The sequence below is a fragment of the Arabidopsis thaliana genome (assembly GCF_000001735.4).
Source record: "Arabidopsis thaliana chromosome 1 sequence".
Classification (NCBI taxonomy): Eukaryota; Viridiplantae; Streptophyta; class Magnoliopsida; order Brassicales; family Brassicaceae; genus Arabidopsis; species Arabidopsis thaliana.
The window spans coordinates 29,488,688-29,516,270 of record NC_003070.9 but is presented as its reverse complement, the minus strand read 5'-3'; the positions used below and the strand labels follow the sequence as shown (position 1 = coordinate 29,516,270).

General features: G+C 34.7%; 6 protein-coding genes across 8 annotated transcripts; 3 read left to right on the top strand and 3 right to left on the bottom strand.

Annotated features, from left to right (window-relative positions):
• Positions 1-3,170: 3,170 nt before the first annotated feature.
• Positions 3,171-4,710, top strand: ATGA2OX1 (gibberellin 2-beta-dioxygenase). The gene is made up of 3 exons (NM_106491.2): positions 3,171-3,651; positions 3,793-4,147; positions 4,236-4,710. The coding sequence occupies exons 1-3, from the start codon at positions 3,281-3,283 to the stop codon at positions 4,497-4,499; spliced, it is 990 nt and encodes a 329-aa protein (NP_177965.1). The 5' UTR covers positions 3,171-3,280; the 3' UTR covers positions 4,500-4,710.
• A 539-nt stretch (positions 4,711-5,249) lies between these two features.
• On the bottom strand, positions 5,250-7,320 carry RIP4 (ROP interactive partner 2). Its single transcript, NM_106490.4, has 3 exons — positions 7,046-7,320; positions 6,653-6,708; positions 5,250-6,552 (listed from the first exon to the last, which is right to left on the bottom strand). The coding sequence occupies exons 2-3, from the start codon at positions 6,664-6,666 to the stop codon at positions 5,592-5,594; spliced, it is 975 nt and encodes a 324-aa protein (NP_177964.2). The 5' UTR covers positions 6,667-6,708; positions 7,046-7,320; the 3' UTR covers positions 5,250-5,591.
• A 1,270-nt stretch (positions 7,321-8,590) lies between these two features.
• AT1G78420 (RING/U-box superfamily protein) lies at positions 8,591-11,739 on the bottom strand. Of its 2 annotated transcripts, NM_001198496.1 has the most exons (10): positions 11,434-11,739; positions 11,161-11,191; positions 10,802-11,065; positions 10,663-10,714; positions 10,530-10,575; positions 10,319-10,400; positions 10,071-10,215; positions 9,881-9,974; positions 9,604-9,670; positions 8,602-9,526 (listed from the first exon to the last, which is right to left on the bottom strand). In NM_001198496.1, the coding sequence occupies exons 3-10, from the start codon at positions 10,991-10,993 to the stop codon at positions 8,999-9,001; spliced, it is 1,206 nt and encodes a 401-aa protein (NP_001185425.1). In that variant the 5' UTR covers positions 10,994-11,065; positions 11,161-11,191; positions 11,434-11,739; the 3' UTR covers positions 8,602-8,998. The 2 variants fall into 2 exon arrangements, with proteins under 2 accessions (NP_565180.1, NP_001185425.1); NM_106489.3 differs by having other exon boundaries at positions 8,591-9,526; positions 10,802-11,191; positions 11,434-11,738.
• Positions 11,740-12,332: 593 nt separating this feature from the next.
• On the bottom strand, positions 12,333-13,765 carry AT1G78410 (VQ motif-containing protein). Of its 2 annotated transcripts, NM_001334826.1 has the most exons (2): positions 12,773-13,689; positions 12,333-12,537 (listed from the first exon to the last, which is right to left on the bottom strand). In NM_001334826.1, exon 1 carries the CDS (start codon positions 13,541-13,543, stop codon positions 13,217-13,219), a length of 327 nt encoding a protein of 108 aa, NP_001321086.1. In that variant the 5' UTR covers positions 13,544-13,689; the 3' UTR covers positions 12,333-12,537; positions 12,773-13,216. The 2 variants fall into 2 exon arrangements, with proteins under 2 accessions (NP_001321086.1, NP_565179.1); NM_106488.3 differs by lacking the exon at positions 12,333-12,537 and having other exon boundaries at positions 12,924-13,765.
• A 2,823-nt stretch (positions 13,766-16,588) lies between these two features.
• AT1G78400 (Pectin lyase-like superfamily protein) lies at positions 16,589-18,077 on the top strand (the record flags this gene model as incomplete). The annotated part of the gene is made up of 3 exons (NM_106487.3): positions 16,589-16,744; positions 16,857-17,684; positions 17,760-18,077. The coding sequence occupies 3 exons, from the start codon at positions 16,589-16,591 to the stop codon at positions 17,988-17,990; spliced, it is 1,215 nt and encodes a 404-aa protein (NP_177961.2). The 3' UTR covers positions 17,991-18,077.
• A 5,318-nt stretch (positions 18,078-23,395) lies between these two features.
• On the top strand, positions 23,396-25,566 carry NCED9 (nine-cis-epoxycarotenoid dioxygenase 9). The gene has a single exon (NM_106486.3). The coding sequence runs from the start codon at positions 23,403-23,405 to the stop codon at positions 25,374-25,376; it is 1,974 nt and encodes a 657-aa protein (NP_177960.1). The 5' UTR covers positions 23,396-23,402; the 3' UTR covers positions 25,377-25,566.
• Positions 25,567-27,583: the final 2,017 nt, after the last annotated feature.

The window sequence follows — 27,583 nt, the reverse complement described above, 5'->3', positions numbered from 1 at the left end:
CCACTCCCCACGTGGCTCGAAGCCACTTGATACAAAACATGTCATAATGTGGGTCATTTTTTCGTACCATTCTTCTCGAAGATTTGTAAAATATCTCTATCTCAACCGTTGGATCTAGTATGATCAAGATACTTGAGGATTTCGAAAAATTGTCGAGACCTTTTAAGAAGGATTTTTACTTCTATCATGAAGTAGCTCCGAAAATATCGGCATCTTTAAGGCCCAAAATTGGCCCATCTTCGTTCTTCTATGCTACGTTCATGATTCGTGCTTCTATCCAAATCATTGGTTGTAGACTTGTAGTGTCTTTTTTTTTTTTTTGTTATAGGTTCGTTGTAGTCTCTGTACAATTATACTAACAGAAAAAAAAAATATATATAAGAACAGAAAGTACACAACTGTAAAAGAAAAGCATTAAATATCATATACTTTTAAACCAATGAGGGAACTCCAGTGTCATTTTTGGCCCGACATCACTCACATAATTGAAGGAACCAGACACCCAAATAAGTCGAAACAACTTGAAACCACCCTTTGATATTATCCTTACATTTTTTTGTCTTCCCCCGAATAAATTATTTTGTGGGATATTTTATCGATTCACCACCTGAATATAAAGATTGGATTGTAATCTCTTCTTATCACCACCTTGACAAATTATAAAGCAATAATCTACTTTGGTCTTTATAAAAGAAGAAAGAATTTTGGTAATCTTATAACCACATTGTTTCTTAGACAAAGCAATATAAGTCACTTTGGTAATTGGTATTAATCGTATAGTCCTTCTTTCTAATTAATCGTCAAATGTATATTTCTCGACATAAACTAACCTACATTATAGTTTTTTTGGGCTATATTCTGATATAGTATTACCTACTACAATTATATGGGGTTTAAGTTAAACCGTTTAACCAACCAAAAAAAATATTTATATGATTTTTTTGGCCCGTACATGTCGGTTCTTGTTTCTCAGGCTGTCCCTCTATGGCTATCCAATCGCTTACGTCCGTCCAAAGAAGATTTTATTCATATCGAATAATAAATGTTTAGTTGTTATTATATATAACATTATTATTTTGGGTAAAGAATCTAACATTATAGTTCACATCAATCTTTAAAAAGGAACCTACATGCGAAACTATTGTGTTCTTTCAAATATATTTCTCTCATCGAATTGCCTCCTACGTGGCTTCTCATGTACCACCACCCCTCAAGGCTCAACATATATTATAACAAGAAACTTTATTCGAGGATAATGTCTGTGTATGTTCTAAATAGTGAATATAGTTAAGTATTAATAATGTATCTCAATTATTATCTATTTATGAAAATTGAAATGCTGACACCACTGTATTAGACTGTTATTCTGTTAGTTAATAAGGCTAAAGTTAATTGACATAATGTGTATGTTTACCTCTCTAGATTTACAAAAAAAAAAAAAAAAAAAAAATGTTTACCTCTCAACAGAACTAATCAGTTATCGCTACTGTAAACTAAGAAAACGATTTAATTATTATCAAGATTTTAAAATTTTATCAAATATTCCTTACAAATTATTTTTTTGTTTTGGGATATCATTTTCCTTCTCCCATATTTTTGGGACATCTATTTGATAAATTCTTGAATACAAACTGAAATTAACACAGTTGTGTTGTGGTATAGATACGAACTGATTTTAGTCGGCAATATTAGTTAAGAATATTTAACCAGAACATGAAAAGAAAAAGAAATCATTTAATCCTTTGAAAAATATTTAATGCGGTATTCAGGTGAGTATCATATTTATCAACAATTATTTTTATAGCATGAAAGTATTTCCGAAAAAGGAGTAACGGGCATATAACCAACGTGGAACAATAACGGTCTCAAGAATGCAAAACCCACAAAGATATTATTAATTGCTGATTCTTTGACAGTGACAGCTGCCTCCGCAACTTTCTTAGTGAACGTGTCGATTTTGTTATATGACCCCATATGTTAATAATATGAATAAGAGTCAAGTATTTTGCCTATAAAAAAAATAAGTGTCAAGTATAGAATCTTTAATTTCCACACAAAAAAGAGTATGGTCTAAAGTTGATGAACAATGAAGTATCGATCCATTTTTCTGTAAAACTATTTGTAGCAGATTTAGCAATTATATTCCACTAAAAATGAATCTTGATATTGTTTGGAATCTTAAGTTTTTAAATGTGAGAGCACCCCAACAGTAAAGAACATAATCCAAACTGTATGTTTGGATAACTATATCATTTATGATATAATGCATTGTATCTTTGATATAATATTTAAGTAATCTGTCTTAAGAAAACTATATATGGACCACAAATTTATTTTTATGTGGTTATTCATAAACACTTTCTTATATATAACCGTGAAATATCGCATATTTGTTCCATGGTCTGTCCAAGGTTGAGTCTAGTTTTTGATAATGGCACCTAAAATTTGAATTCGGATCAAAATATCATCCTTCTAATTAAGTGGTCCGAATTTAGGTATTTATATAAACACTTTATAAATCAACACATCGGAGATATATACAAGTATAGTATGTATGTGGTAATAAAGAGAAACACTAGGATCCTTTCGAAAAGCCATACCATACCCCTTTCGAAATTTCAAGTTCATTCTGCGAACATTTAAGGACATAAAGAACGAATTAGATTCATCGGACCGGTTGACGAGGTCATGGTTGGTCGCCGGGTCATGACTCATGAGTTGTTATAATCACCGAAAGTAGGTGATGAATACATAGAGGAGGCAAATCAGCAATAATAATAAAAAAAAGGATACTTATAAATTATGAGGGAAAACTAGTACGCAACTAGTGATTATGTTGTCAGCCAACAAACTCCCATAAAATATCAAATTCCTATCGCTCTCAAATATTGTATGTTTTATCTCGATAATTCTTCTTTAAATTTGACTTCTGTACTTTAACCCCAAAAACCAAACATTGACGTCCATGATAATTAAAACAAAAACAAAAAACTGTTGACAAACCATTTTAAACGATTTTTTTACTATTTAGCAAATAACTAATCACAATGGAGGCTTTCGCAAATATCGTCCCGATATATTCAATTTTATTGATATAGATACATAAAAGAGAAAAAAATAAGTGATTAGCTTTAGTTTTGAACAGTTTTGATCGTACGTCGTTGTAAGATCTTTATCATCTCATCTGCTATATATACACTCCTCCGAGTACATAACCCAATGTCTCAGCCTTCAAAGCTATCAAAATCAAAAAAATTCTATCAAACAAGGAAATATATCAATGGCGGTATTGTCTAAACCGGTAGCAATACCAAAATCCGGGTTCTCTCTAATCCCGGTTATAGATATGTCTGACCCAGAATCCAAACATGCCCTCGTGAAAGCATGCGAAGACTTCGGCTTCTTCAAGGTGATCAACCATGGCGTTTCCGCAGAGCTAGTCTCTGTTTTAGAACACGAGACCGTCGATTTCTTCTCGTTGCCCAAGTCAGAGAAAACCCAAGTCGCAGGTTATCCCTTCGGATACGGGAACAGTAAGATTGGTCGGAATGGTGACGTGGGTTGGGTTGAGTACTTGTTGATGAACGCTAATCATGATTCCGGTTCGGGTCCACTATTTCCAAGTCTTCTCAAAAGCCCGGGAACTTTCAGGTTTTTAAGTGCTCTGTTTTCGAGTTAGTGCTCTGTTTTTTGCTCTGTGTTTGTTTTTATAGTTCATGTTCTATAGCTTTTTATGCTTTATTCTGGATTTTTTTTGTGGTTACGTCTCAAGTTTTGTTCTTTAATCTTCAGAAACGCATTGGAAGAGTACACAACATCAGTGAGAAAAATGACATTCGATGTTTTGGAGAAGATCACAGATGGGCTAGGGATCAAACCGAGGAACACACTTAGCAAGCTTGTGTCTGACCAAAACACGGACTCGATATTGAGACTTAATCACTATCCACCATGTCCTCTTAGCAATAAGAAAACCAATGGTGGTAAGAATGTGATTGGTTTTGGTGAACACACAGATCCTCAAATCATCTCTGTCTTAAGATCTAACAACACTTCTGGTCTCCAAATTAATCTAAATGATGGCTCATGGATCTCTGTCCCTCCCGATCACACTTCCTTCTTCTTCAACGTTGGTGACTCTCTCCAGGTTTGTCGCGTTATTCTTTAAGTTCCTTCTCCGGTTCCTGTTTCAGAACAGAAGATCTAAGCTTTTTTTATTTATTAATATTTTGCAGGTGATGACAAATGGGAGGTTCAAGAGCGTGAGGCATAGGGTTTTAGCTAACTGTAAAAAATCTAGGGTTTCTATGATTTACTTCGCTGGACCTTCATTGACTCAGAGAATCGCTCCGTTGACATGTTTGATAGACAATGAGGACGAGAGGTTGTACGAGGAGTTTACTTGGTCTGAATACAAAAACTCTACCTACAACTCTAGATTGTCTGATAATAGGCTTCAACAATTCGAAAGGAAGACTATAAAAAATCTCCTAAATTGATTGATATATCTATTTAATCTATAAGTGTGTGCTACATACAGACAATGCATCTGTATATTTTGAAGTTAATGTTATTTGTTAATCCAATAACTGTAAAAACATGCAAGAGTGTGTTTGTTTGTTTCGTAATATCAACATCGCTCCCATCTTTTATGGATAATATCAAGTTGTTTAAACACACTGTTTTGATGTAAGCTACATTTTACTTTATGTGTACATCTTATTGTGTTATATAAATTATTTCAAAATAAATATGTCCTACACGGTGCGTGGATAAATACCTTGTACACATGATAGTATATTGTTGGATCAAATCTTGTAACAGTTTTTTCTTATAACTTTATAACAACATTAAAGATATCGACAAAGACATTACAACCGAAAATCTCAATATTACACGTCGAATGTGGTCCGAGAATTTCTTTTGGGCACCAATATGTTTAGTGATATAGACATATATTTAAATGATTCGTCATATACTTAGAAATTCCGCCAATCTTTAAAGGGAAAACGACTTGTCATTGTATATATTTGCCATATGATACCACATCATCCCATGGACCAACTTGTATATGTTCATAACGTTGATATATAAAAGTTTATAACGACACCAAAACTTCATATAATTCTTATTTTTGCCGAGTGTCGACAAATGTTTTTATATTCTTAGAAAGTTTTAAAATCTTGAATTTGTCGAAGTTCAAAGAAAATAATCTTCATACTAGTCTTACACTCTTGGGAGATATCGAACCGGAAGAGTATGGTAAGTCCCAAGTCCCAACTTGTTCAGAATCCTAAACCGGTTCCAATGGCAATTACGTTAACAATGACACCTAATTCAATCCTCATAAAGAAGATGTAACTGATCAATGAAATAAATTACAGACAAGTGAGCAGATTTTGCAGTTGAATAGGAATTTGATAAATTAGCTTCTGTGAAGCAGCACACAATCATTGTCTAAATGTTTCATTACTAAGAATCTATGGAAATGATGAGCCATCATTTCGTCGACACACACACTTAGATCATCCGAAGTTAAAGAGCACACTGCTTTCTTGAAATACACGCTACTTTTTATTTATTATATCACTTCATTTCTGCCCTTTCTTCTTCCATAAGTCACCGAACATCTTCTTCCCAGAACTTTTCCTCTTCCCAGACCCGTCATCCGAATCATCAGCCATTCCCGGTGATCCGACAAACCTGCCTGCAAAATGCTTCTCCATTGACCCACACTGCTCTGAGAACCGACCATTCATCTCAACCCCTCCAGATAAAACCGCAGCTGCAGCATCTGCTGCTTTCCTCCACTGCTCTGTTTGGACCTTCAGCTTCTTCATCTCAGCTTCTAGAGTCTCTTTTGCTTCTTCCACGGATTCGAGCTTCTTCTTTAGCTTCGCTGTGGTCTCATTGCTTTCTTCCAATTCTTCCCCAATCTGACTCACCTTTGAAGCTATCTCATCCTCTTTCGCCTTTGCGCAGGACATTTCCGTATCCGTCTTCTTCAACTGATCCTTCAAGGTCTCATTCTCCTCGCTAAGTGATACCCTTTCTTTCTCCAAGTCATATAATCTAGCTTTCAATACATTGATTTGGTCTTCCTTAGAAGCCAATTCATCATTCTTCGTCTTCTCACTTTCTTTTGCTTTCTCATCAAGAACCTCGAACACATCTGTCTCTTGATGTCCATCTCCAGGAATGTCATCTCTCTCCGGAGCAGGAGTGTTCGGTTTCTTGGATTTCTTCCTATGAAGCTCTTCTTGAGCACGTTTCTTGGCAGCCTCGGCTTTAGCCAACTGCTGTTTGAGCAATCTCAACTCTTCTTGGGCTTGTCCTAGCTGTGACTCCAAGCCAGAGATGCGACTTCCAAGCTTCTTCTGACTCAGCGGATCTGTATGAGGCCCACCACTCCTTGGAGATCTACGGTCAAGGCCGAGCTTTGGACTCCGGTCTGTAATCGGACGGCTGAGGTGATGCGGATCAGAGGAAGTGGACAACAGTGATGTCCTTAGCCTAGGAGATTGCCTCTGAGGCAACTCTGAACCTCTAATACTACTCACAGATCAAAGAAGACACATATCAGATCATAGAGACTAACAACAAGAAAAATCTAAATCACATTTTTCATCAAGAATTGAAGTAAAACCCTAACCTTGGTTTTGGCATTCTGATTTATGCAAAGTTGCTGACTCTCCAAAGGTTAATGATCTGATGAAAACGAAAACATTCCTCAGAATAAAGCAGATATATGAACTGGTAAGCCACGCGCCACTAAGTGAGAGTGAGAAACTCTTAAACAGATTCCACTATTGGAGTCAAACCAGACACAAGTGAGATATAACAACACATTGCTTTTGCTTTTACTCAAAAACGCTTTAGAAGATCTAAGATAACAAACTTCAATCTTTCACCAAACGCTTTAGAAGATCTAAGATAACAAACTTCAATCTTTCACCAAGACTTGAATCAGATTTCTCTTGAGGAAAAGTTTCTTATCTTGCATACACACATAAGTAAATGGGTTGGTCTAATTGTAGAAACTAACCTTGAGGATAATGTAGAGTACTTTCTGGGGTTTCACCTGTGGAATTGAATACGAAGAATGATTGCGATATAGTCTTAACAAGTAATGCAAGCAGAGAAATAATAAAGAAGGACAAAGAGGAAATTGTTTTTGAATATGCTGCTGGTGTGATTAATTTTGTTGATAGAAACAAGAACACGAAGACAAGAAAACCCAAAATGTGGAGAAAAGAGAGGTCGTAGCTTTATGTCCAGAGAGAGAGACTCTCAATTCAAGAAGCAGAGAGATATTGAAAAAGTAGACGTTGGAAGATTTGAAATAAAGCTGGTGAAAGTGAATGACCTTTGGGGGAAGATAAAGGACAAAAGTGTAATTTACATGTCTTGGAGGGTGATGTCCCACATTTACATGTAATCATAATGTTTTGTTTTTAATTATCTTTTACTACATTAAGATTCCGTATCTTTGCATGATTTGATTATAAAAGTTGCCAAATTGTACCAATTCCTTCGTTCATTGGAGGTTTTTTTAAAAAAAATTCTAACGGATTTCTACTGAATTTCACAAAATGTAGTACAAAATTTGGCGTAAACGACAGCCAAAAAATGGGAAACAAGGCAATTACACAAGAAGTTAAGAACCCTAAACCTAACATACGAGCTAAATATAAAATTTTGAATCAAATCATGTTACTTCTATTTATAAAGACAAAAAATGGTTTAAGAGATAAATAATTTATTACACGCATGTGTGGGTACCCTTATCAATCGGTCTGACATTGTTTCTTTCTTTTTGTCGGTTTCAACAAAGTTCAAACTCTTTTCTTTTAGTTTCTCTTCTTCTTTTTATATTCCAATCGTTCTCTTTTTATTTTTTTTACTTTATAAAACCGTAAACCAATATATTGATATATGTTAAGCTTAATGTATGAATATACCCATTTTTATATCTATTATTTTAGGTTTCAATGTTTCATTGTACTTCAAATTTGGGATTCCTAATGGTAAATATCATAACACTACTATATGAAAATGGATATAATGTACAACATTCAAGCTTTATATTAAAGAAACCCATACACAATGTTGAAAAACAAAACCCCGTAACAATCTGTGTTCAAGATGAAATATCAATCACTACTAATTATTTTTATTTCACTTTTATGTGCCAACTATCTATTTATGTTTTTTACATAACATTAATCACTCACTACATTTTTGTAGTATAAAGTAAAAGTTGACAATTGAAAATAGTACAGAGCAAATTGTAAGTAAAATTCAGCGCCACTATGATTTTTGATTGTAAGTAGCATCTACCTTTAACTTTTGGTTCTTTTTATGATGATGTTGTTGATAATTCAAGTAACTAATAAGAGTACTACATATCAATCAGTACCCAAAAGAACAAAAAAAATCAAGATACTGAGTTTTGGGAGTTGTGAAATTAGAGGTCCATTATTCTCTTTTTCGAACATAAATTCATAGAAGAAAGTAAGAAACCCCATAAGACACACTAACACAAACATTAGCTGCTCAAATCAAGATATTAAATGTTGAAAATTAGTTAGCTGCTAGTCATAAATCATAATCCATTAATTATCTTTTATAATTTCCATCTTATAACGAACCCATACAAAGACTCTAGAAGACATATATGTTGACAAAAGCCGACTCTAGAACCCTAAACCCCTAATTACTGCTTTGGTCAACAATCACCAACTTTGACCTTCTCTTCTCCATTTAGAAATTTGCAATCAAAGAGACACAAAACAAGTGATCTTCAAATTTTTTGTCAATGCAGATTGAAAAAGAAGAACCACAAAGAATTAAAGAAGCTGTAACACAACCCAACCTTTTTCTATTAAAACTGGAAATCATTTCGTTTCTTTTCTTTCTTCCTATAGGAACAGACATATATGAATGAAGTTATAATCATCATCAGATTCAGACCCATGAGTTTCCATTATTATCCTATTTATTGCCAGGTAACTTCAGTTGGTGCACATGTCGTCGTGGCATGAACCTCTGCCATAGACACAGCCATAGCCATCATCATCTGTTCCTCAAAACTCTCTGGAACAATGACCAGAGGTGGAGGAGGAGGAAAGTTGTGGAAGCCCTCGCCTGTCATGTAAGAACTTACATAGCTGTTGCTGCTTCCTGTTTCTCCCATCTCGTAATGATGACGATGATGATGATGGTTGTCTATGCCATCTACCTCTTGTTCTATGTCGTAGTAACTGTCACAATTTCCGGGAAGCATACTGTATGAAGAAACGTTGACATTGTGATTATGATTGTGACTGGAGGATTCGCCAACCATTTGGCGTTCAGCAAGTGCGGAGATTGCACAAGAAAGCCCACCAGATGATGAAGACGGTGTTGCTGGTTCTACGATTGGAGTCACTCGTGGTGGTGAAGAAACATAACTATGATTATCTGTTACATACTGCCTAGAAGAGGTAATTTCCCCTGAAGCTGAATTTCTCTGCGTCCCTGTTTCCTGTTAGAATCAGTTTAAAAAGCTATGAGAGAACTGAAAAATTTAATATCAAAAGTTATACAAACAAATAATTTTACCTGAACAGAGAGCCATATTGCTTCCATGACCATCAATTCCTCAAGGTCAACGTCAACCTCATCCTCCCTGAAGAGTTTATAGACAAATCAAATATATGAATCACTCTTCATTTCTAAGTGAATCTGTGTTCATATCACTTAGCTCCAAAAAACAAAACAAAAAAAGTCTAATCACGGTGTCATTGTAATTCAGAAATTTCATGGTTACAACTACTACATTACTCCATATATGAAGTTGACAAAAAAAAAAAACAGAGCAGCCAATGGAAAGACAGACCTGTTTCCTCGCGGGCGGGAATGTTGTCTAACAACAGATGCGTTCTGCGATGGAGCAATTTCCCCGTCATCCATGAGGGAGTTATAAGATATGGCTGCAAACCAAGGGACAAAAAGGAAGCCTGTCAAAACCGCCTTTGTTTGTTCCTGATGGAAGATTTAACACGTTCTTGCAGTAAAAATAAACCGACCTGAAGTTGAACCATATTCCATCTCGCCAGTCATTGCGCTTGTGCTAGAGGAACATGATTCAAGACGTTTCTGCATTTTCTCTTCATCATCCTGCATTTCTTTCTGCCTCATCCTTATTTTGGCTTCTATTACCCGTTGCTCTTCCTGCAAAAAGATACAGTGACAGAATATACCACTTGAGTAAAGCACCATTTCATCAAAGCTTATCTAGAAAAAAGTTATGTTGTGTGGAAATTTTAAGACTTACAACTTGTTCAATGCCCTTTTCCTCCTTTGACTTGACTCCACGATACTCGACAGCATAGTTGGGAGTTTTACAAAAAGGGCACCTCATAAATGTCAAGGAGGACACAAAAGGGAAAAAACCCATCAAATTAATAAGAAATTTTCTCAAACATTAAGCCAAATGTTAAAGAAGCCCCTAAAAGCTTATGCAAAGGATTTAAAATGAAGGATACTGAGTAGGCCGAGCTGAATTAGGATTCTTCATTTGCAAAAAACACTCTGCAACAAATGAACAAAGAATGCCATGTCAAATGAAATGGAAACATGAATAGAACAAAGAAGCTAAAGTGTTATTGAATGTGTTACCTGTACAAATGCTTTTCATGCAACATCTTGATCTATTGAGGCTAGGATAGTACTAGAAACACAAGAAGCAAATATCACAAAGTTAGATCTTACATGACAAGAATGTAGTAGTTACAGAGACTGAGAGAAATTCACAAACCAGAAAACAAATTGGACATTCTTCAAGATCATGACAGCTTTCATCGTCTCCAGGATAGCAAGGAGCAAGCTTAGACTCCACAATCAGTTTTCTGAGCTTTTTAACGTCGACATCTTTATTCACATACAAACCTTGAGGCTTTGTATACCTTTCTTCCACCACTTGCCTCTTCCTTCCCAACTTATTACCCATCACAAAGTTTTAACCTTTCTTCTACTAAACCCTATTCTCCTATTACCTTGTTAAAAGCAGAGATTCTGTTTCCTAATCTCACATTAACACCTAAAATTCAATTTGTTTCTACAATGAAACCCACTGGAGAAACAAATAAGCCTAATTTCTAACCTAAAGGTACATACTTTAAATTGGAAACAACCTCCACCACATAACCTGCGCAAATGGTAAATTCAATATAAGAACACAATTGGGGCAAAACCCTAATTTGAGAGAGAAAAACCCTAACTTTGGAACTAATTCAATTCGGGGCTGGTTACATAAAACATTATCAAACCCTAATTACGTAATTTACGTATCGAAGTTGCAAAATATTCCACGAATTGAAACAGAAGAAACCCTACAAGTTCTGATAAAAAAGTACGGAAAAAGAAGGATAAATCGGAGAAGAAAGAAACCTGAAAACTTCGAGGGCAGAAGAAAACAAGAGACGAGAGATCAAACAAGGGTTTTTGGGTAAACGATAAGAGACACGATCAGAACTTTACTCTGTAGAGATAGAAAGAGAGAGAAGAGAGAAGCAAAGATAATACAGTGTTGTGTGTCTCTTTCGTATTATATAAAATTCATAGGGAAAAAAAACAGAGAGAGATTAGAACAAGTTCTGTATCTGCAAATTTCTTTTTAATATTTCGACGGAAAAATCTCAGAAGAGAGAGAGAGAGAGAGAGAGAGAGAGAGAGATGGTGATGATGTGGAGAAGCTAAAAGGGAACAGGAAACGATGGAGTAAGAGACGAGCCAAAGAATCCAACTCTTTGCTTCTTTCTTCCTCTCCACGCGCTTCTTTCTTCGCGTGTGTTTTTCATTTTCGTGTAAAACGACGTCGTTACGTTTATTTATGTTTTTTTTTGTTTGTTGACCAAAAAAGGATTAGAATATACGAAATCTTGTGAAGGCGGTTTTGTCTTAAGCACCGAGTTGGATCAGAATAATGTCTTTTTTAACATTTTATTCTTTAATTGTATCTTTGTTTGTCGCATTTGCATAATTGTATAGTCCAATATTCGTAATTTACCATCAAATTTATTAATGGAAAAAAATAAAGAAGTTAGTATCTTTGGTGTGTTACGAGACTCATTATGTGTTCAAAGTTTTGGTGATATTTCATAAACTAGATTAGTCGGCGTTAATGTTATATTTAATTGAATTTAAAAATGGTTCTTGTTGACGACAATATAGCTTAGTAGGTTCTACTTCTATTAGCTAATAATTTTTAATAGACTTGTATTGTATGTTGACGTATAATGTTTCGGATAATCGTTGAATCAACCCAACTATATACCAGAAAAAACCCTGAAAATAACTACCAGAAAGCTAGATTAAGAAAGAACGTTAAATAAAACAAGAATTGTAGATGAGACGATTAAAATCGTGAGTGTGTTTTGGGTTGATGAAAGGAAATGGTTCACCCAACACAAAATTGGTTAAGGTTGGTTAGAGAAGGTTAACCATGAGTTTTGTTGCTATTTGCCTCAGCCATTTACGCACTTACACAAAAACCTGTTTTATATATAAACACAAGAAGATTAGTTCATATAATGCTTCATTTGGTTGTTGTGAACTGTATCGCATGTTGGATTCTAAAAATTGTGAAATAGTCACAAGAATTAAACAGTTTTTAGTGAAATTACTAATTTTAGTGAAATCAAAATTCTTTTAGTTAAAAACATTATTTTGCAAGAAAAGAAAAACATGAAATATAAATATATAAAAAATATGGAAAAAAAAGTAATACCTAGTTGGACTTGGGTAGCAAAGACGCCCCATAGAGAAAAGCCCATAGTTGAGGCCTGACTTCTTAATCTGCTAGTCGCTTTCAATGCCTTTGTCACACACTCACACTTCTTGTTTTGATAATTGGTTCTAAAACCCAAATACACAGAAAATAAGAGAACCAAGTATTAATCTCGCATATACTTGGGCTTCATGGTCCTTTTAAACAACATATGAAAGCTATAATAAGCCCGTTTAAAATTCGGAGACATGGGCCGTACTGAAAGGTAACTCATAATTACTTTCCAAAACACAACATTCGTTATTGGACCTAATCTCAAGAGTGACGATCCAGTTAAGATGATTAAATCAAATCAACAACAACATTATCTCATTAGATAAAAAAGAAAAGATTTTGGAAGAAAACGAATGATTTAAAAATCATTGCACAGAAATTATTAATGACTCAATATTCTGACCATAGTTTATACAATTCTTCCATGTGAGGCATCTCTTTGAATAATCTATCGAACTCCGTCGTCGTCCCCATTCGTCCTCCTCCGCCGCCACCGCCGTGGAGCTGTCTGGTATCTTCACCGATTTTACTACCGCCATCGTAACAACGGCCGTCGAAAGCAGAGGGCGAATCAAAAGGACCGGCGGCGACGATGGCGTTCTTACCGGTGAGTTCTTGAACAACGGTCTTGAAGCTACGAGCATCTGTCTCAACATACTGTGTGTTAATGAACACAACCTTCATCGGCTCCGATTTCACTTTCCCTCTTCCAGACATTATTACTAAATTAATCGATTAGAGAAACAAGAAAAGAAAATTTTGTGGTGTTGATGATTAGGTTGATCAAATGATCTTAGTACTTAGTATATATCAGCTTTAGCTCTCTTCCTGTGTCTTTGGGTGTTCAGATGTTTTGTAGATTTATATGCATAGTTGCATACTTAGGTATTTATAGAGAGATTAAAGAGAGAAAGATATAATCTCTGTGGGGTACTGAAGTGACTCATTCAAGTAAATTTTTTCGTATTCTTTTTGAAACGATTTTATAATCGTAATCTTGTCCTACATGAAAACATATGTGACGACCTATTTTTTTCTTGTTTTTTTTCTTCCTGACGTCATGATACATTTTCGACGACCAACGTTTTTTATCATATTCGTTGAATTCCTAATAAATATTTTCCTAATTATTATATTGGCCGAAAATATTTACGGCTCTAGTCTAGAAATGCTTACCAATGAATTTTATGAATGAAGAATTTTTTTGACTAATTAAAGACTTTTTATACATCTGTTGATGAAACAATTACTGCATTCTGTATATTCTTTAGAATTTAACAGCAACGGTAAACTTAAAACAATTTTGAAACTGCAAGAAAATAACTTAATAGTAATTATTTAAAATCAAAGATTAACTACATATAATTATTTTTATAACCTATTGTTGAGAATATTAAACAAGGTAACTATTTGTTATACAAAGCAACAATCATTCAACATTTACTGAGATCAATCGAAAAGCACATGGCTTTGTGCATAGATAGGACCTTTGATCATTAAGACATGTTGACCGTTAATAAAATCTAGCAGCCTTGAAGGACCAAACATTAAAATTTATATATCACTATCACCATCAAAAGTATTAAAATTACCAAAAATCATAGTGTATTTTCATTAGATTGGGTCAAAGCACGCCTTCTTTGATGAAATCCTGTTACATCACGTGAAACAGCCTAAGAAAAAACTACTGAAAACTTACCAAGTATTTACACGTGAGTAGAATTTTGCACGTCCCCCCACACTATTTCGTTATGACAAAATATAATCGTCTTTGATTATGCTTCTAGAAAATAGTAAGGTGATGTCATTTTTTTCTTCAAAAGGTGATGTCTTTTTTTTCCATCGACAAAGAAAACACTAATGGCTTTAGTTTATTTTTTCAAGATAAAAATTTCTAATCAAAACATCCCAAATGGGGCTTTTAGTTAATAACCATGTTTTCCCTTTTTCCACAGCCAACAGCATATGAAAATTTTATACGGTTTAAAACATAAAAAATAGGAGGTAACATATACTCACATCATTGTAAGGTAAATTTTAAATGTTTGCATCTTGAATTATATTGATATATAGATTTTATTTTATTTTAAATATTGATATAAATGAGTAATGGATCATATTTTTGTAGATTTTACTATTTAAAAGAGATTAGAAAAAAAAAAAAAAAAAAGAGATTAGAAGTTCAGCATGATGCACAAGAAGTCACTGATAGTTACATACGATGTTTCATGGGGAGTTTCATAAAGGGACCCAATCATTCATTCAATTCCCTGAATTTTTGTTTTGTTGACTCAGACTTTCACTAACAAAATTCTTCTCAGAAATTGCAAATTAGTTCATTGTACGGTTGTACTTTTGCGATAGCCCTAATTATTTTCAGTTGTTACCAACCACACAAAAATTATATTGGCTTTACCAAAATTTTCATATGAAGAATAAAATTATATATGGATCAGTTTAAGCCTTAAGGTAAATACAAATCAATCCGTTATCATTTATCACTACACTACAACTTTTAGAAGTTGATACGTAATTATGTATAGTCTATTTTTTGTTTGTTGATAAAATTTGGTGCAGTACGTTATTGTACGTACAGTTTTGATATCAATATTAATAGACTGATGAACATACAAAGGGAAAGTCAAGTTTGGCTATAACGGATCAGAGTAAGGTTTTGACTACAAATCTTGACTCAGGAACCTGACTGTTTTTTATTTGATCGCCTTTGAAATTAAGTATATACAAAGTTTGAACAGATTAGTTATTTTATCTCAGCTTTTACCGCCGGTAATATATAGTTAACTATTTCGACTGGGGTAAGTTATGTCCATTTGAGTTTCAGCATTTTGGAATTTAACTTTGAATGAATATAAGTAAGTAATTAACTATTGTTCTGTTTTTATAGCAGATAAAAATTCACCGAAGATCAATTTCTTTTTTTTAAACAATCCGTAATATTTTACTTTACAAAATTAAATTCCAATCAGATTCGAAACTATGAGTTTAGCTTGTTACATCGTGTAGAGTTGTGTCTTGAGATTAGCCCAGCCCATGTAGCACAAGTTATTGGGTTTGTTACAAAAGTGAAGCCCATATTTCCCAAATAAAATATGGGTGTTTGGTGGCGTGTTCTGTTGGGTGGGTGTTATGCTACATGGGCTAATCTAAAAAGTTATTCAGACCCAAATTGCCCACATAAATTATCCAAGCCCTAACACAACTATACACTTATAAACAACTTTTTAGTGGTTTTAATTCAAATATTTAATACGGGTGTGATATTTTCCATGCTATCTATGGTATGTACAACTTGTTTTTGGTAACCGATCCAATTTGGTTGTTGTAATTCGAAACCTAAATTACTGCGAAAACACTGATCGATCCGTACAGAAGCAATTTATTGATAATTTTGATCCACAAATTGTTCGACAAGATTGGAACAGTTTACCTTATATACTATTATTCTGCTCATATTTAAGGAATTTTTAAAATATACCGTTATAATTTAGAATCATATCAGCAGTCAGAAACAAATCAATTGGTACTCTTATAGAAACACATTAATTCAGAAATAAATCAATCTGTATGATTGACGAAACCATTAAATTTCAACCCAAAATTTCAGCCACTGATGTAGGTTTCTTATAGAAGTGTCTAGAGATCGCACTGGTATATAATACGATGGAACACAATACGATACTATCATTCTCTCAATCATAACTACTTTTTTTTTGTACATTGTCAATTATCAAAAACAAAGAAATGGTGTCCACTATCTCCGGTTTTAGCTTAATTTTGTTCATAGCTGCCGTCGCTAGTAGCATTTCAGCCGCCCCTTCAGCCGCTCTCGTCGGAAGAAAAGTCTTCGATGTTCGAAGCTATGGTGCTCGTGGTGACGGCAAAACAGACAATACTATGGTAGTGAAATTTCTAGTTTTGTTTTTGATCCAACTTATTCAACATTAATGTTCTGAATTTGTTGATTAATTCTAACACATGTTTGACTTATTGTCTTGATTTGGCGTTTTAGGCATTTACAAAGGCGTGGAAAGACGCTTGCCAATGGAAAGGATTACCTAGAGTGTATATACCATTTGGAACCTTCTACCTCGGTGCTGTAGCCTTCACGGGACCATGTAAAAGTCGGATTAGTTTCATCATCAAAGGAACTTTGTTAGCTCCAAAAGATCCTAACGCCATCAAACAAGACAGCTGGATTATTTTTAGGTACGTTGACTATCTCACGGTTTCAGGCGGCGGCATCCTTGACGGACAAGGAAGCTACTCTTGGCCACTCAACAATTGCCGCCAAACCCATAATTGCCGGGCTCTACCGATGAACATGGGGTTCCAGTTCGTGAGATTCTCGAGACTCACGCGCATCAAATCGATCAATAGCAAAATGGGCCACCTCAACTTCTTCTCAGTCCAACACTTTGATATCACACGCGTCAACATTAAGGCTCCCGGAGATAGCCCTAACACTGATGGAATCAAGATAGGTTCATCAAACCACATGAAGATCCACCACGTTGACATAGCAACTGGCGACGACTGCATCGCTATCTTGTCGGGAACCTTCAATTTGGATATCAACAAAGTCAACTGTGGACCGGGCCATGGAATCAGCGTTGGAAGTCTTGGGAAGTTTAAAGGTGAGAAGAGCGTTCAGGGATTAATTGTTAGGAATTCAATCTTTAATGGTACGAGTAATGGAGTACGAATCAAGACATGGCCTTCGCCGGGTGAACCGAACTTAGTTTCGAATTTTCTTTTCAAGAATCTCCAGATGATTGATGTCCAAAGCCCAATCAACATAGATCAACGATACTGTCCAAATCCACCGTGCAGCTTTCAGGTAACTTCCTTAACAAGAAACAAGGTTTTAGTCTTTTTGACATGACCTAATTTGATTTTCTTCTTTTTATTGTAGTCTTTTTCAAAGATTCAGATAAGAGACGTGAAGTTCCAAAACATTTGGGGAACGTCGACGGCCAAGGAGGCAGTGAAGTTGCAATGTAGCAAGAATGTTCCTTGCAAAAACGTTCAGCTCTTCAACATTAACATAGTGCACCGTGGGAGAGACGGTCCAGCAACCTCTGTGTGTGAGAATGTTGGCGGTTGGATAGGTGGCAAGATTTCTCCTCCGTCTTGCATCCGGTGATCCACATTTTGAGTTTTTATTATATGATCCTGATTAGTTTTTTCGTAGCTTTTATTATATTTGTAATTCCTGATATTCTCTGATCACTCGTTTAGTTTGTTCATGTTTGAACCCTTCTAAAGGGAAGTGAAGATTTGAAAGAGAACAATAAATCTTATCAATTTCTTTGATAGTAACTGTTATAATTTCCAGCTATATTCTCTCGAGTAGAAGAAGTTTGGGCCAAGTCATAAAACATAAACGTTTCAGCGGATTGTAAAAGTTGATATCTCCACTCGCCTTTTGTTTTAATTTTGCTGAAAAACGACGAAATCTCTGGACGAGTCCAGCCGTTTTGTATTCGTGTCGTTGACGCGCTCTAGGTGCGCGTAGGATTATTTTACAGTTCGCGTCTTTAATTTAAGTGGCACACGGTAGTCATAATTGTGAATTAGTATTCATTTTGTGGCCTAGTATAAGCCCACTATGGCCCAATATAAGTAGCCCATTGCATCTACAACTAATTGGGTATTTTCCTAACTATATTTTGGTTCATTCAAAATTACTCTTCGCATATCTTACGCATTTTGAATGAACCAAAATATAATATAAGTAGCCCATTAAATCCTTTTCAGCAAAGAATATAAGCTATTTAATTGATTTATTTTCTTTTTTTGATAAAGAAGTTGTTTAACCTTTTACACGACTAATTACCAACTAGCTCCGTTATCTTTACTTTGCTATAACTTAATTAACGTGTAACGTGTACGTATCACGTAATGTATGAACCACATATTCGATTTCCAGTGGTTTCACCCACCACTTTGGCACTTTCTATACATTCTTGCATTTTGATTTTCTTGTTCTACATGTATTTAAAGTAATATGAGGACAAAATGTATATCTACGAAATACTTACGTGGATATGTAAACATACACTCATCTCACGTTCAGTCCGAACAAACTACTAATGTGGATATGTATTTTACAGTAATACCCTTTTGATATGTATGGTGACATTCGAACCAATTCTGATCCAGTTCAATCATGAACTTTTGTTCTACATAGGCTTTTTCAAGATTAACGAACTTTGGGCCGAGCAACTTTATTAGATTTGGTTAAAAAAATTCGGGAACTCTAAAATGTGAAAAATTGTAAGAAAAACTAGTTTTCTTTACATCAATATTAAATAACAATTTTTTTTGTAGGAATGTGTTTGAGCGACACAAAACTAGTCCGAAATTTTGAAATCCAAATATAATTTTTCAAAGTTGAAAAACTGAACTTCTTTTCCGGCGACCATTTTTTAGTTTGAAATGTTTAATAATTCGGGCATATAAATGTTTATGTATAAAATTTGCCAACAAAAATAATGTATATGTATAAAATATATCGTGCCATATTGGGGATATATGTGAGTCCATCAGTCCATGTGAGTAGTTTCAACCACAAAATGATGGACATGATCACCTATGGGCCATCACACATGAGGAAGCTTTCACGTTTTAATTTACACTACTAACAAATATCTCTACATAGAGACTATAGAGTAATAGACCAATTATTGCTTGTCTCATCAAATCTCAATTCCATGCTGATCATATGCTAAAAACATGTATATGTGTGAATACATATATAGACTGTGAATGGTGACATAAACCGCACTCAAAACCGTACCGCAACAGTGCAGTAACAGTATTAAAATTTCTACATATATATATGTATCTATATATTTTCGTTATTATTTGAACCGCACCGCACTTCTCCCGCACAGCAAAACGCAGTTACCATTCGGATCCATAGTATATGACTATATCGTAAGCTATTAATTAGTCATTGGACAAAAGACCCTTTGACCAACATGTTGTTACTTTAGTTATGTAATCATTGGGTTTTTAATTTATTTAGTTTAGTCCTTTTCCCAATCATCAGCTGATTAATAGAGGGCATATGGAACCATTTACGTATACCATATGCTTTATATCCAATAAATGTGTTAGATAGTGTTGTTCATTAATCAGAAGATCTGATACGCAGCCGACCTTTGATTTAATTATGTTGCTAATTAAATCAGTTGTTTTCATTATTTTATGAAGCCTGATATATAATTATTGAATAGGACAAACTATTGTTAACTAAAGTATCGCAAGAACGCAGGTTTCAGAGAATTTTATAATTTAAATGAAAGCAATTTGCAGCCAAAGATCCATTAGGTTAAGAGCTTTGGCAGTTTTTTCAGGTAAAGTCGGTTGGTCAAACTCTCTCAAATGCGTCAACAAGTCTAGGTGCTATAGCCTATATAGTGTTACAATAATATGTTTTCACTATATTTTTATAATTTATATTGCTGCTTTTCTACGTGGTATGTATCACACGTTCGACAAAGAAATATCAAAATTTATAAACTTTTTATTTTGTTAAAGGCTTAATTTATAAACTTTTTTTGGATGTCAATGTTAAGTAATTTTTTTTATATAAACATACATTATGGCAATCAAAGTTCATATAGTTTAGTTATTGCTAAATATACAATATTAAAGCCTCACATAACTATATAATTTTGGGTACTACATATTAAGTGTTTCATAAAAAAGATTTATCAGGTTTAATTAAGTAAACAAATAACAAGCAACGACCATGTTACTCATAATAATGGTCTTGCGAGCCAATCATATAGTTTTTTGTTTGATAACCACGCCAATCATAAAGTTTGTTAGTTACCAGTTGGATTAATTAATGTAGATTGCTGGACAGACCGAATCCTACCTTTCAATGGATTTCAGTAAATCCAAAGCCACTATTCATCTACAAACCAAAAATTTTAAGTTATTATATTTGTTTCTTATTTATATATGTTCATTTTTGCCAATAGACAATAATAGGTATATATGAATCTTGGGGAAAAGGTGACTTGGTTCAACCATGTGCTTCCATGTGGTCACATGAACTGAACCATATTGCATATATATGTACTTATCATATTGTAACTACATACGTTTAATGCGCATATATGCATATATTATATAGTTCAAACTTCAAAACGTCTGATTAGAGAAAATAATATATGATTATCTATGTATATTTTTCAAAGTATAGCCATAAAGAACAATAAAATTTGGTGCTCGAGGTAGTCAAATTACAATTAGTCGAATCACTTTTATGTAGACGCATCTCTAAACAGAAGTTAATTTCAATTCAAACATGAAATCCATTTTTTGTATTATTGTGCGTGTGTGTTAAAAGATCCATACTATTTGTTAGCGATCGAGCAGGTCTTCGGTCTCATACATTTGATCATAATTTTAGTTCATGTCCAAAATTGTATACCAACGACGTTGCGAGAAATTGGTCAACAATATATACAACTCCAAGGATGTTAATTAAACGATCCACTTAGATAATTAAACCATATAATAATTTTTCTTCCTGAAAATCGCAAATCCAGTATTTTATATCAAACATTTATATCGCCAATGCCCATGGGGAGTTTGGTTTACAAATCTGAAGCTCTGAAATGGACACCTGAAGCCTGGATGTTCCGTTAATTAAGAATATATTAAAATGATTAATGTAATTAGTGGACTGTGATGCATCTACGATTGCTTCATTTCAATTTTCAAGTGGGTGTTTACTCAACGATAATGGTCATCACCAACCAACTTAAGTTAATCACTCAACCTAATTTTGTATAACCGAATCTTTTTTCTTTTCTTCTTCTTAACCGAATGGTCCGAATCTCTTGTTAGAATATTTCATGTATACTATAAGACTTTATTCTGCATAACCCAATATACACAATTTTTTAATCCCAATTTCTCTAAATAACATAATACAAAACTTCATTGGAAAATTTACGATAGCAATTTACTGACCACGACAGATTTGTAGTGATGTATGAATAATAGAAGCCGTAGACACAAAACTATAACAAACATCTCGAGGACCTAAAAAAAAAGAAGAAGTGAAATTACTAAGTACTGTAGCAAGTGTATGTTCTAAAGTTCCAATGAGTAAAATGGCTCAAACAACCGATTCATAAAATATATTTTCAAAAATGAAACATTTATATATACCCATGGTGTTTAACAAATTCGTAAAATGTCATACATTTTCGGTACACAAATAATTTTATAATCTCACTTACGCGTTGAAACAAATAAGCAAGCGCGTAAGACATACATTACACTTTTTTAAAATGACTGGAATGCATGACGTTTGGGCACATTAATTATGTAATTTGTTCGGTGCTTGTGTTGTGTGTATTCTTCGTCAGTGAGAACGCAAAAGTTACGAACCAATTTATGGTTTCAAGTCAAAGACAATTGAAAAGACAGTTTATGGTTTACGTACGTGGTGGTTCGATGTAAAACGTTTTGATGTGGAGGCCACAACGCGTCTTAACCAAAAAGCCAATTGTCACTTCCATTACCAGTGGAATACACCAAACCTGGCCTATTCATATGTTTATATGCATGCCCATGTTTTTTAATGTCAAATCTCTAAATTCTAGTTGGATTTAAGTTTCACGTACTTACGTAGAAGCAGACGAACTTCGGGGCAGTACTTAAATACTATTATCAGACTTAATTTTGAAAAGGAATTTTTTTTCCGGATCAACATCGAACTAAAGGTATATGATTAGAATCTAAACCAACTACATCCAGGTTCAGTCGTCCGACTAATTTTAGTACTGCATCAACCCGAGAAAAAAAGTATAGGTTATCGAATTTTCAACTAGTCTCAGGTACCAAACTATAAGGATCTGGTTCAACGTACTTTACAAGAATTAGACCACTCAATAATACCGACAGTCTCAGTCTCTCTAACACGCATGTAATTTTATTATTTAATGAGATTTGAATCCAAGTAAAATAATTTACACATTTCTCAAAATCCAACTATTACTACGACCACAAGTAATTTGGACTATTAGGTATAAAAATCACTTAAAAACTAAGACTAATAATTGAATAAGTTCCCATAACGAATGTCTCACATCGTTGGTATCATCTCAATTGTTAAATTTGTTTGTTTTATGTTACGTGAAACTACTAATAACTGCACTTTCCGAAAGAAGACAAAACAGTTGATCTCAAATATTTTGTTACCGTCCAAGAGGTAGTTCTTCCATCCTTCAATGACATTGTAAGCACTTCTAAAACAAAATCTGATCAAAACTACTTCAAACACTTCTAATACACAAAAATTGATCTCTTAAACTAGAATGCCGGAAAAAAATATATCTCTTAAAGTAGAAAAATTTCTAAGTGAAATGATCAAATTTATTACAACTTATTATCCAAAGATAAATTGTGGGAGATAAACAAGATGAGCCATTTTATTGAAAATGATAAAGAGGGACGATGAAAATATGTAAGTCTCGTCAGATAATTATTAGGACACGTGTTAAAAGATGAGAAAATAGTAGCGTGAATGACGATAATAACCATTATTTCTGGTATGTATATATATAGCCTTCTGTCCCAAGATGCTCATCACTCACAATATGGACAAAACACAAACTTGGTCTTGAAGAAACCAATACCAAAACCCCAAACCGCAGCGTTTAATCAAGAATCGACTATGGCTTCTACTACCTTACTTCCTTCTACTTCAACCCAATTCCTCGACCGAACTTTCTCAACTTCATCTTCCTCTTCGAGACCTAAACTTCAATCTCTATCTTTTTCCTCAACACTTAGAAACAAGAAACTAGTAGTCCCCTGCTATGTTTCTTCCTCCGTCAACAAAAAATCTTCCGTCTCGTCTTCTCTCCAATCTCCGACATTCAAACCACCGTCTTGGAAGAAACTATGTAACGATGTCACCAACTTGATCCCCAAAACGACGAATCAGAATCCAAAATTAAACCCGGTGCAGAGAACCGCCGCTATGGTTTTAGACGCGGTGGAAAACGCCATGATCTCACACGAGCGCCGCCGTCATCCCCATCCTAAAACGGCGGATCCTGCCGTCCAAATAGCCGGGAACTTCTTCCCGGTACCGGAGAAACCTGTCGTGCATAACCTTCCGGTGACTGGAACAGTACCAGAATGCATTCAAGGAGTTTACGTCAGAAACGGAGCAAATCCACTTCACAAACCAGTCTCCGGCCACCATTTGTTCGACGGAGACGGTATGGTACACGCTGTCCGGTTCGATAACGGCTCGGTTAGCTACGCTTGTCGGTTTACCGAAACAAACCGGTTGGTTCAAGAACGTGAATGTGGTCGTCCGGTTTTCCCCAAAGCAATTGGAGAGCTTCACGGACATTTAGGAATCGCCAAGCTTATGCTCTTCAATACCCGCGGGCTATTTGGGTTAGTCGACCCGACCGGAGGACTCGGTGTCGCTAACGCCGGTTTAGTTTATTTCAATGGTCATCTCTTAGCCATGTCCGAAGACGATTTACCGTACCATGTCAAAGTTACTCAAACCGGAGATTTAGAAACTTCGGGTCGGTACGATTTCGACGGTCAGTTAAAATCAACAATGATAGCCCACCCGAAAATCGATCCCGAAACCCGAGAACTCTTCGCTTTAAGCTACGACGTCGTTTCAAAGCCTTACTTAAAATACTTCAGATTCACATCCGACGGTGAGAAATCACCAGACGTCGAGATTCCGCTTGATCAACCAACGATGATCCACGATTTCGCGATCACTGAGAATTTCGTAGTGATTCCAGACCAACAAGTGGTATTCCGATTGCCGGAGATGATAAGAGGTGGTTCTCCGGTGGTTTACGACGAGAAGAAGAAATCAAGATTCGGGATTTTGAATAAAAACGCGAAAGATGCTTCGTCGATTCAATGGATCGAAGTACCAGATTGTTTTTGTTTCCATCTATGGAACTCTTGGGAAGAACCAGAAACAGACGAGGTTGTCGTGATTGGATCATGCATGACGCCACCTGATTCAATTTTCAACGAACACGACGAAACACTTCAGAGTGTTTTGTCGGAGATAAGGCTAAACCTTAAAACAGGGGAATCAACACGTAGACCGGTTATCTCGGAACAAGTTAATCTCGAAGCTGGTATGGTCAACCGGAATTTATTAGGTAGAAAAACCCGGTATGCTTATCTGGCTTTAACCGAACCGTGGCCTAAAGTGTCCGGTTTCGCTAAAGTGGACTTATCGACCGGAGAGATTCGAAAGTATATTTACGGAGAGGGGAAATACGGAGGAGAGCCTCTGTTTCTACCTTCCGGTGACGGAGAAGAAGACGGAGGTTACATAATGGTGTTCGTTCACGACGAGGAGAAGGTGAAATCGGAACTCCAACTCATAAACGCCGTTAATATGAAGCTTGAAGCTACCGTAACGCTTCCGTCGAGAGTGCCTTACGGTTTCCACGGAACGTTCATCAGTAAGGAAGATTTATCGAAGCAAGCTTTGTGTTAGTTTTAGATTTTTGTAGGATCTTATAAATGTTAATATGAGTGATAGTGATTAGTGACATAGGATTGTTGCCTGAGGGATTGTTATGCATTAGTCCCCGGCAACGAGTTTCTTGAATTTTAGTTATACGTATATACTGTGATTATGTATTATGTATATACTATGATCAAGTGTCCAATGATCCAACTGTGTACAAAGTTTTGTAGTAAAGTTTTAATTTACACACAGAATTTGTTAGCATAAAAATTTATAGATTTGATCAAAACTGATTTATTAAAGATGGTTATTAAAGTAGATTAAAGTGGAGTTATTGTTATAAACGATGAGAAAAATGCATTACTTATAAAAATAGCTAAATATAGTCGACACACTAAACTTGATTATCTTAGAAGGTTTATGCTGATATCTTTTCTATATTATGTAAGCTTCCCCAAATATCTCTGTGAGCTGCATGTGAATGAACTGTGTAGAGCTAGAGAAGCTTCTTATAGAAGGAATTTGACCTTCGAAAATGGAAACCCGAAAATATCTCATGTGATCTCTGTTTTGGGAATGAGGTCTACTTTAATCTTTCTGATCGTTCTTTGTCTTTTTTACAATTATCAACAACTTTTATTTATCTGCTCGTTTTTCGTCTGTTCGTTTTTTGTTCTTCTTGCAATAATTGGTATTACAAATTACGAAATTACCACAATACGAATTATTGTTTTTTTATTCTTCTTCTTTTAAAGTAAGAAATCCATATCCCTATACTTATATTTCGAAATTACATAAAAAAACTAACCTTGTATTTTATAAAATATTACTTAGGAATACCATTAGAAATAGAATTTAAAGGTCCAAACTAATTCAGTTCATTAAAATAAACAAGTCAAAACTTTATTTATGCAATTTAATTATAAACCAAAAAGATGCATTTATGGGTTTAACTTGTTGACAGCTTATTTTATTCATGAATTTACGTTGAGGTTGTTGCGATTTCTACTTTAAGCAAACGGGAAACATCTCACAGTTTTGACTTGTGATCTTTTATCCTACTCTTATTGGTTCTAAAGTGCATACACGTAAGCGTATACATAAGCACTCGCATTTCACAGTAGCCAATCGATTGATTCTAATCTTTGAACATGTAATACACTTCATGGCCACTCTTTTTTTCCGGGAACTATCTTTTTTTTTTGACATGGAAAAAGACCATTTTTTGATTTATAACGTGCATACTGCTGTGTCTTTTTTCTAAATAAATAGTTTTTATCAAATATGTAATCATACTAGGGAAAATCTCATCAAGATCATACGTATTTTTGTACATGACTTTTAAATAGTATATTCGCCGAAAAATACGTTGATGTCTCGGAATTTGACGCCTCAAAAACATTAGAATATACAAAATCAAGTAACGAGTTTGTAGGTTGAAACTAAAATGCCACGTAATACAGTGCGTAGGGTCCATTCGATGTTTCTAGATCAAAGTCTACACACTATAGAGACTTCCAGATACAGATACACATTCGAAATCATCAATGAAAAATAACAATTTAAGTATCTTCTTATCCTAATGTGTGTGTGCTTTTTTTTAGTCAACTATTTTGTGTATATTGTAAGATGTATCATGTTATGACATGAGTATGTTGCTACGTGTCGTGAGATATCGAACCCAACGCAGATATGAGTATGTTGAGCTAGTTTCTTCTTATGAAACAATCATATATGTCTATAATGAATAGATCACATTATCTGCCTGAAAAAAATCCCGTATATTACTCGACGAAATATAAATACCCAATGTAGCTGATTTTGCTTTCTCTGGTGACATATCCAATTTGGCTAAATTTGTTAACTAGTCTATTATAGGTTTATAATAGATCTAGCTATGTTAAAGATACTAAAGCATCAGTTACATAAATTTTTGGCGCGAGTTTATATCTTTTGGAATTAAAAATAAGAGAATTTAAAAATAAGAAGATCATTTTGTTTGGCCACAGGAGTTCTGAAAGGTCAGGTATGATTTTTTTCTTGCTCGCTCTTATGATTTTGTTTTTATTAATGGGTTTTCAAATAAGAAAAACTGTTTTTCGAAGCCCGGTTCAGATCCATTGTTTTTTGTAAAATATAGGCCCAATTCACCATAAGTCCATGACCAAAACAAAAATAAGATAGAACCAATACTGAACCAGGATCTTCTCTCGCTTTCGTGATCAATGTCGCCA